General features: G+C 37.3%; 2 protein-coding genes across 2 annotated transcripts; both read right to left on the bottom strand.

Moving 5' to 3' along the window:
- Nucleotides 1–791: 791 nt before the first annotated feature.
- LOC113326117 (mannosyl-oligosaccharide glucosidase GCS1-like) lies at nucleotides 792–5,388 on the bottom strand. The gene is made up of 10 exons (XM_026573910.1): nucleotides 4,737–5,388; nucleotides 4,271–4,346; nucleotides 2,698–2,786; nucleotides 2,346–2,605; nucleotides 1,976–2,072; nucleotides 1,787–1,873; nucleotides 1,587–1,652; nucleotides 1,369–1,465; nucleotides 1,038–1,120; nucleotides 792–935 (listed from the first exon to the last, which is right to left on the bottom strand). Exons 4-10 carry the CDS (start codon nucleotides 2,399–2,401, stop codon nucleotides 900–902), a joined length of 522 nt encoding a protein of 173 aa, XP_026429695.1. The 5' UTR covers nucleotides 2,402–2,605; nucleotides 2,698–2,786; nucleotides 4,271–4,346; nucleotides 4,737–5,388; the 3' UTR covers nucleotides 792–899.
- Nucleotides 2,865–7,714, bottom strand: LOC113326116 (F-box/kelch-repeat protein At3g23880-like). Its single transcript, XM_026573909.1, has 2 exons — nucleotides 7,688–7,714; nucleotides 2,865–4,323 (listed from the first exon to the last, which is right to left on the bottom strand). The coding sequence occupies exons 1-2, from the start codon at nucleotides 7,712–7,714 to the stop codon at nucleotides 3,076–3,078; spliced, it is 1,275 nt and encodes a 424-aa protein (XP_026429694.1). The 3' UTR covers nucleotides 2,865–3,075.
- Nucleotides 7,715–10,226: the final 2,512 nt, after the last annotated feature.

Genomic DNA, 10,226 nt, shown 5'->3' with positions numbered 1-10,226 from the left:
ATCCATTCATACTTGATGGAAGCTTTAATGGAAGCCGAAAAACCCTACAGCACACTTAAGGGTTTTACTGTGTACATATTGTTGAATTTCTGAATGTTTAATTATGAGGACATCATGTTATTTTGTCAGTTTTGGTTTGCTGAAATTACACACTTCATCAGCAAAACTGAGGGGTGAAGTAGGCAAAATGACAAAATGCAAACCTCGTTTTGTGAGGTGGAATACTAAGGTGCTGGCCGAAAAGATCATGAAGGAGGGCATGGCCTCTCTGAAACAAGATGTTAGTACTATATCTCAAAGGGCAAAAGCATGTGTTAACTCCGGTTGCATCAGGGATTTCCGAATTTAGATTGAAATCATGTTTGAAAATTTGAACTTGGAGTTTGAAGTTTTGATTGAAGCATGTGTTAACTTTTGCTTCCCGGTTAAACTTCTAGCCCTCTGCACAATTGTCAAAATGAATCTGTGTTCGTTTGTAATGTAAGGATTTCAATTCTCTTCATATTGACCCAATCATATTCTCTTCATTTGGGGGAATCGAAATGGAGTGGAGAGGACCTGGGGTATAATTATATGGAAACATATAGGGGTATTATCGTAATTTGATTTCAACAGCATCATCACTAGCAGTATCTTTTAGTTAGATTTTACGGCAGTAAAATTGTTCTGTACAGTCTCGGTAATGCTACGGCCTACGAGGTCAATGAGGTAGACTAGCTGGACAGTGAACAAGTCCTTCACATACTTATGCTGCAAGATAACATGAAAATCTTTAACTATCTTTGCTGCCATTGAATTCTTACAAAAATAAAACAGTTTAGTTTAACAATTTACTCTCATATCCAGAGTAGGGGAAATTTTTGATTGGCCGTAGAAGTCGCCAATACCACCAGTTAAATTTACCACCTACCCACAGTCACTGCTCCGCAACTGACCTGAATGTCCAATAAAAGTTACGGAAGTTTGAATCTCTTGTATACTGACGCATTACGTTAAAGAAACATTCAGTAGAAAAATAGAATGTTGTTAATGGATACCTTGTCTGTAAGATTGAAGAACCTGTTAAACTTTTCATCAAACTGTTTCTGTTTCTCAATCAGTGTATTACTCAGTTGCTTCCCTGAAATTTAACAACAGCAACTATTAAAATGAAATTGGGAACTGCAAATGAACTACTTCGTTCGATACATTCGAAGATATAGGGAAGGTTATGGGATAACATCCCCAAGTATCCATACAAGATCAGATGATGGAAAGTACAATGAACCCTGAAAAGCTTATAAAAGAAAATTTGCTTAACAAACGACGCAACAACAATTTTGATAAGGGAATTAGAACAGTGGATAACAACTATTAGCTATGTTGGACCTGTGATATTCTTCACACGTTCTGCAGCTCTCGAACTTTGTAAGCCAGTCTCAGAAACAAAACCAATATCTGCTCTGACAGGAAATTTTGCAGAAATCTCTAAACCAAAATTGAAGAGGCGTAGGAATTAATATGAGATGAAAACAATATTGCACAGCCTGTGCGCCTAAAAAGAACATTGGGAAGAAAAAAAGTAATATTAGAAAGGAAGCGCATACCTGAAACGCCAAAGTATTAGGAGAGTTTGCAGATGCGTCTGGCTGCAGTAGACCCACCTGTGTTGCCTGGCCAGTATGATTACCAGAATGACAAAACAAATGTAATCAGCAACATTGGGAGAGAATGTTGATTAAGAGAAACCCCAATTGGAACAATATAAATGCTGCACTACTTTTAATAAATTGAACATTATACGTACATGGGATCCATAAGCATTCTGGACAACTTCAGCTAAATTGTGAGAATGAAGAGTTCTAAAACCAGAATAGTGGATTTCCAAGTCATCCTGCAAAATCAGAAGAAAGTTCATACTCAAGGTCCCTAACTTGTTTTTGCCAAATTCATCACTAGCACCAACACGTCAAATTAATGATATATAAATACATACTGTTGGATCAATATGCAGTTCCCAACCACCAGTATCCTCGCCTGATCCATATGCCAAAAGAGATGAATCACGCATATCCAATTTTTCTCTGCCAACGCTAAGAACAATATTGTCTTCTTATTCTGCCAGGTAGAAGAAAAGATGACCAGTACCCCATAATTCTTCATCTAGATTATCTCTGTAGGTGTACCACATAAGACAAATTGCCAAGAAGACTAAAAGCAAAGGAATTGAGATATGCACATCGCTTAGGAACAACTGTTATAAGTTCCATTTTATAAGCCGCTTAATTTCTACAATCCAATATTTCAACACAAATCAAATTTCCATTCATTGCTGGAAAAAGCGATACAAGATAGGAAAACCTTACTTGTCAACACGTGCATTAAAACGAACTGCCCAGTCCCCCACCATAGCCATTCCCATCTTCTTTCATTTTCAAAAATTTAGTGGTCAAGGTCATTCCATGGTCATCAATAACTTGATTATCATAGTCCTGTCCATTACAACTAGTCCATCCATATGTACTGAGCTCATCCTAATCCTCACAAACATGTCGGATGACATACTTACCAATTACCATCCTTTACACCCATCCGCATAAATCCAGCCATTAACGACTGTGGAGTCCTAAAAACAATTTGTCAATCATTCAAAATTAAACTCTTTCAATCAGAATGAAAAATTATACAATTACGAAATCATCAAATTAGATTGAATACCTCGATCGAATTCCAAAAGAAACATGAAGCCGAGAAGTTCCCCAATACAAGCTTTCCCTGCTCACCATGAATCTACAAACTAAATATGTCTTCGGCAATACGCCAGAAGAAAACATAATTACATTCATAAGAAAAAACAGACTGGAAAAATCAAATTCATTGGACCATAATAGTCATACATGATCGGATGTCTATGCAAATTAGCAAGACTTGCAATTGCAGACTGTGCAACAGATTAAAATAAGATTACAAAGTGATTTCATTTTTAACAGAGAAAACACCCAATAAAATACAGGAAACTGGAAAGGAAGGACAAGACATGAATTACTCCAAATTAACATATTTATTAAACATCTATGAAAACAGCGCATAACATCCTCACGTTGACTTGTTTATCTTCTCTTTGCTCTCAGTATCTTCTTCTTCGTCACCAAGACTCTCACCGTCTTCAGTACCATCATCACCATCCTCCTCCTCCTCCTCTTCATCATCTTCTTTAGAGTCGTCCTCGTCCTCTTTGTGTGAAGTTTCCCATTGTGCTGGCCCAAGATAAGAACCTGTTTCCAGCGAAATTAGGCTCTCCACATAGACAGCTACACTGCGAGAGGAAGCCATTGAATCCTCATGGATATCCAGAATGGTGTCCTGGTTTGGGTCATATATAACCATATGCAAACAATTATCATCCAGGTCTAACCCCAACAAAATTTTCCCATTCTTTAACGACTGCACGGGTATAAAATTGTTAACTACCCCAAAATGTTTTTCTAGCTCAATGGTGACGAATTTGGCCCATGATTTCTTCACACCATTGTCCTTCAACTCCCACACACTTACAACCTCAGAATCATAAGACGATAAGGTAAGTGACTCTCCCAAGACGCACAAAAATGGTTCGGCATCTACTTCAAGGATAGGCAGTGGCCTCTTATCGAACTCCTCTTTCTCAATATCAAAACAAAGAATAAAATGGTCATTTTTGAATTCACTTCCTTCTGCATATACTATCCAATGAAGAGACCCATTTACAGGCAAGCGAGCCATATCAAACATTCCTGCATCATCAAAGTCATCCATCTCGACGCCATCAATTCCTCTCCATGAATTTAATTTAAGGGTATAGACATGAACCTTACACCAACTTTTCTCAAGAGACTCCGCCAGACGTACCACTTTAAAATCTTGAATTTGGTAATCATAGCCAAATCCATATTCCACATAAATCCTGTCTTGATCTTTTGATGCACCAGGTGGGTTTGGTACTCTCTTACATTCATTGGTACATGGGTTCCACAGCATAAGAACACATGACTGGGACTTACTAATATGCCTTAACAAAGCTAAGCCATTACAACATCCAAGAAACTCAATTCCCATCTCGAGAGATTCAGTTGGGCAAATGACATGACTAGATTCCTCACATGTAAATGATAATGGATCATAACTTAAGGTATCTATATTGCTATAACTGCGAAGTATGAGACTAAATTTGCCAATTTCAACAGCATGCTGGTATTGTGTTTTAAGAAATTTAGAGCTTTTCAATAAAATGTGCCACTCATTGTTTACACACCTGAATCGTGCAATTGACTTTACAGGCAACCGAATCAGGATGTCCGATAAGATCTCTATTGGCAATTTCACCATTCCTGCATATAAAACAAAATCAAATCAAATAAGTTTTAGCACAACACTTACTAAAGAGATCTGATAAAAAAAACAAGAACTTTTAAGCTCTAATTCATTGATTTCAACCAGAAGACAGTACCTGCAATGGTCAAGTTGTTGGGACAATTCACAGAGAAAAAAAAAAGTCAATAAAAAGAGAAATCCTAAGATATTTAATCAATTTAAGCAATGGTTTTCTCTTGGCACGATCTCTACACCCACCAAGAATGAATTATTGTTTATTACAAGACAGCAAAGAAAACTACTCATGGATGTGCATAATCATGACCCTAACATGAAAAACAATAAACCCAAATGGGAAACTAAAAACATACAGAAAGCAACAATCAATAACACAAATTATACTCTACCTTGGGTAACATTGTTTTCTCCATTTTTATGAAAACTTCAAAATGTGATCCATTTCCATGTTTATGTTCTCCTCTGAGCTCTCTCAATCAACCCATCTAGCCCAACACTCCCATTAAGCCGCACTAACAAAATATGACTCTTGCTTCTACCAATCTTCTAAATCTCTCCTCAATTTAACATTATCATTCAGAAACTCTCTTCATTGAACATCCAACTCATTACAATTGACCTTCAAATCCTCAGCTCTCTTCTTCCCACACTTCAATCTCCTTGCTTAGTCTCACACTCTTCTCCTTCTCCTCACTCTCCATCTTCCTATACTCCTCTTCTCCCTAAGATCCATTTCCATCTCTAGACTCATAATCTGCTATCTCAATCTATACCCTCTAACAATGGGTTCTACAATTTTCCAATTCTCCCCCCAATTCAACCTTCTCATTCAGCAATTCTCTTCCTTGAACCTCCAATTCCTTTGAAATCTTCAACTTCATCATCAGCTCTCTTTTTCACAAGCTTCAACTCTTCGATCTCCTTACTAAGCAGAAGACACAACGGAGTACAAAAAGAAACAAGAAAGATCAACAAATTCCACCTACTAGTCTCTGAAGTTACCTCTCCAATTTCATCTTCTCCAAACCCATCGCAGATGAAAACAAAATTTAAACCTCAAATTTATCTCTGGTGGTTTTGTCTGCGGCTATAGATACTTGACCCTGGTCAACATCTATACTCTATTTTGGATTATTGACTCCGGTCAACACTCTATTTATTACTAGTATTTTTTTTAGTGGGAAGCCCTTATCGCGTCTAAATGCTTTTATTTTGGAGAAGTTTTATAAAATTAACACTGGTTAAAATTGTTTTCATCTCATCGTTTCTCCTGCTCCTTCTGATGAGTATGGATGGATGGGGAGGGTTTTGACACTGGTCGTTCCTCTAGTATCTCTTTCTTTACTATTAGTCAAAACTAGTCAAATTACTTTGGTCATGGTTTTGCTGGCAGTTTCTTTTGAAAGAGCGCTTTTGCATTTGGTCGAGAAAGGCTAGTTTCTAACACTGGTTCTAAACTTTAACTACTCCCTTTCAATTTCTGCTCTTCTTTTAAGTTCGTTTTAAATCGAAAATGCTATATGTCCACGGGCCCCACTCCTTTCCACCGCATGCGTGTCGTGCAGGCATTGGTGGATTTTAATAATAATGGGACCCCCGTGTTTTCATAGGGACCAAAATAGGTAAAATTTAGGATGTAGATGAAGCCACCTAATGGGGATAGAGAGTGGTGAAAACGGCTGGTGGAAGTGTAACACGTTACAAGTCGGATGGATTTTGTCTTTTTTGTATACTTAATACTTGTACTTTCTTAACCCATACTTTCTTTTGGCCAAACGGCCCAAATCATTGCCTAGAACTAGTAGGTCACTGGTATAGTGATATACAAAGTCAATGGATACAGTGGACTTTGAGGACAAAGTCCCATCAGCGATGATACACAGACCGAAGCAATCTCCCGTGATCTGCACCGTGGAGAGATTTAAGGGCCATTAGGGCAGTCCCGATGGAAAATTGCAGGGGGTGGCATATTAAGGATGGGGTCCACCACTTTTTTTTTCTCTCACACGGTGTCAGTTGCGGGATTATCTCTCGGCACATCAATCATTTCTGAAATCCCATTTTAAGGAGGGTGGAATGACAAGACCACGTCTTATCGGTAATGTCAACGTTGTTCCCGATACGTCACTTTAGCATACGTGGTCTTTTCGGTCCATTATACGTGTCAATCCTAGCAGAATTATAAAAGCCGCCTTGGCTAGTGCTGAAGAACGTCAGAATATGGATTTTGTGGAGAACTCGATATTTGTTTTAGGGTTTGTTTTCTTATTTTCCAAGTATTATAGCCTATTAATAGGCATTTTTCCATTCTAAAATGATAACAAGAAATTATTAAGCAAATTGCTACCCTTTGGTTTATTGATTTCTTAGAATCATGACCCTTTGAGCTTGTTTCTGCTGGCCGTTGAATAAGAAACAAATTGCTTCTTATCAATTGGTATCATAGCAAGTTCGCTCCTATCCAACTTCCGCGACTATCATCACCAATCATCATCATTATCACCGACCATCGTCGCTACAACCATTATCACCACCACCATCTTTCACCGTGTCCATCAAAAAAAAAATGTCAGGTTGTCGCTATTAAATTTCAATCAAGCCTTTCTGGTGCCAACAAGTTCTGCTGCAACCACTATCGGGTTCATATTATTTGGGTAAGATCTTATGCCGCTGGTAGTTATGTCACAGTTGGTGTTTGTCAGTTAGTTAATTACAAAGTCAATGTATATAGTGGATTCTGAGGGCAAAGTCCCATTTAAACAGGGTGGAATGATAAGACCACATCTTATCGGTCATGTCAACGTTGTTGACCCGATACGCCACTTGAGCATATGTGGTCTTTTTGGTCCATTATACGAGTCAAGCCTAGAAAAATTATGGAAGCCGCCATGACTAGTGCTGTGGAATGTCAGAATATGGATTTTGTGGAGAACTCGATATTTATTATTAATTAAAATAAGTATTTTATTATCATTAGGATTACTCATGAGATTGATTTGTTTTAGGGTTTGTTTTCTTATTTTCCAAGTATTGTAGCCTATATATAGGCATTTTTCCATTCTATAATAATACCAAGAAAATTATTAAGAAAATCGCTACCCTTTGGTTTATTGATTTCTTAGAATCATGACCCTTTGAGATTGTTTCTACTGGCCGTTCAATAGGAAACCATCCCTCTATTAGTAGGGGGACTTCTTCACTCTGTTATTTTTACTCTTCAGTCTTTTATCCTCTGGTCTATCTAGTGAGCATTTTGGTTTTTGATTACCCTATTTATACCTTTTCTATTTTTTATTTTTTTAACAAAGAAGCAACCATACTAAACAGAAATATTTCTTACATCATGACTTATGTAAGGAATTAACATTGTTGGTGGGAGTAACCGCCATTCCCCACATAAATTGTACTTGCGAGCTGCCTTAGCTATTGCATCCGCAGCCTTATTACAAGCTATGTACACAAAGGTACAAGACCACACAGGATTAACGTTACATATATCTACACATTTTCTCAGTAAAGGCAAACTCTGCCGGTAATAAAGAGTAGTTTGCTGCTTTAAGAAAGAACATATTGCAAGATTGTCAGTCTCAAAAACAACATGAGACCAACCATTTGTTGCTACCAGTTGCATAGCCTCCAACATAGCCCAGGCTTTTGCTTGTTGAACATTGATAGCTCTCCTTAATGCTCCCCTTCCCATGACATATGCTCCTGCAGAGTTCCGAATTATAATTCCAATACCAGCCAATGGGGAACTAGAATTGTAAAAAGCATCAACATTAATTTTCAAAAACTGCAGAGGTGGAGGTTTCCAATTATGATGTAAGACATTATAAATTTGAGGATGATTATAATTAGAAGGAGGGCTGCCTAAATGATGTTGTGCAATGTATGAGTTAACTTGATAGATGACAGAGTTATGATTTGGGGCGATGTTGCTAAAAACAGCTCTACACCCGAGTTTCCAAATGGGATGAATAATGCACATGGATAAGTGAATAATCTGAGGAGTCTTCTGGATGTTGAAGAAGGAATCTTTAACTGCCAAGTCTGAATCCAAGATAAGACAGTAGAGTGCTGCAAAATAGAGAGAAACTGGTGAGGGAAGTAATACTTCCATATTGCCTTAGAGAAAGGGCAATGAAGTAACATATGATCCAGGTCTTCTATCTAATTTAAATTGCAAAGCACACAGTTAGAATCAACATTATGCATATGATTGAAGATTCTTGCTTTAACTGGAACAGCATTGTGGATTACTTTCCATAGAAAAATGTGAAACTTGTAAGGAACTTTTAACTTCCAGAAAGTTAACCAAAACTGTTGAGATAATCCCATAGAGTTGTCTTTGACTAAATCCTTGTCACAAAGCATTTTGTAGGTTGAGGCTGTTGTAAAAATACCAGAACTTGTAAAGGGACATATTAATTTATCTTCTTGATCTAACTGAATAGGAATAGTTAATATGGAGTTCACATGATCAAGTGTAAAAAGTTGATGAAGAAGTGGCACATTCCATTGCTCAGTATTGGTATCAATAAGCTCAGAAACCCACTGATAGTTGCAAGTATTTAGATCACTCCAATCTTGTAATGCATAACTCAAAGAAGGAATCCAGTTAGAGGTCCAGATGTTGATACTTGAACCATTACCTACTTGCCATTTAGCATTTTTCAATACAATCTCTAAACCAATACAGATACTCTGCCATATCCAACTCGAATTAGAATTTTCAGGTGGTGGAAAAAATTGCAAGTCATTATGGAGAAAATGTTCGCCTTTCAACAATTTCGCCCACAAAGCATCTTGGTTGTGTAATAATTGCCAGGCCAGTTTTGCAAGAAATGCTAAGTTGTAATTACTTAAATTTTTAAGGCCTAACCCACCAAATATTTTAGGTAAACATACCTTACTCCAAGAGATGAACTTTTGAGAATGAGGATTGTTGTAATTGTTCCGCCAATAATTCCGATGAATTCTGTCCATTTGTTGGATGGTAGTTTCAAGTAATTTAAATACCTGCATCTGGTACATGCCCATGGTGCTGAGAACAGATTCACTTGCGTAGTTCTTCCAGCTTGATTAAAAATTTGACTCTGCCAACCCTGCAACTTATTATACATGTTATCAGTTATACCTTGACAGTTCTGATGTCTAGATCTGTGAAGCAGAAGAGGTATACCCAAATATTTGTCTCCTAGTCCCATAACTTTCATACCAAGAATACTAGTTATACAAGACTTATAAGCATTAGAAGTATGTTTACCAAAAAACAAAGTTGATTTCTGCATATTTATAACCTGACCTGAAGATTGCCCAGAAATGTGAAGCAAATGTTGAAGATGTCTCATCTAAGAAGAATCGGCTTGAAAAAATAACAAACAATCATCTGCAATAAACAGATGATTGAATGAAGGACAGTGACGATTAATTTTAATTCCTGAAAGATGACCAGAATCAATGTTAAGCTGCAGAAGACGAGAGAAAGCTTCCATGATGAAAACAAACAAATATGGAGACAGTGGGTCGCCTTGACGAATACCCCGAGTCGGAGAAAAAGTCGAAGAAGGACTACCATTAATCAGAATAGAGATATTTGAAGTAGAAATGCATTGCTCAATTAAAGTAGTCCAGTCAGCATGAAAACCCAATTGGCGAAAAATAGAAAGCAAGAATGACCATTCTACCCTGTCGAAAGCTTTCGACATATCTAACTTTAATCCAACTAAAGCCTTGTTAATCTTCTTAGTTTTCATACTATGCAATATCTCATGAGCAATATTAATATTGTCATGGATATGTCTTCCAGAGACAAAAGCAGTTTGAGTAGGGGATATAAGGTCAGGGAGAAGAGGTTTAAGACGGTTAGCCAAAAAATT

The sequence above is a fragment of the Papaver somniferum genome, unplaced genomic scaffold (genome assembly GCF_003573695.1).
Source record: "Papaver somniferum cultivar HN1 unplaced genomic scaffold, ASM357369v1 unplaced-scaffold_10, whole genome shotgun sequence".
NCBI lineage: Eukaryota > Viridiplantae > Streptophyta > Magnoliopsida > Ranunculales > Papaveraceae > Papaver > Papaver somniferum.
The sequence above is the reverse complement of the archived record's forward strand: the minus strand, read 5'-3'. Positions and strand labels throughout refer to the sequence as shown.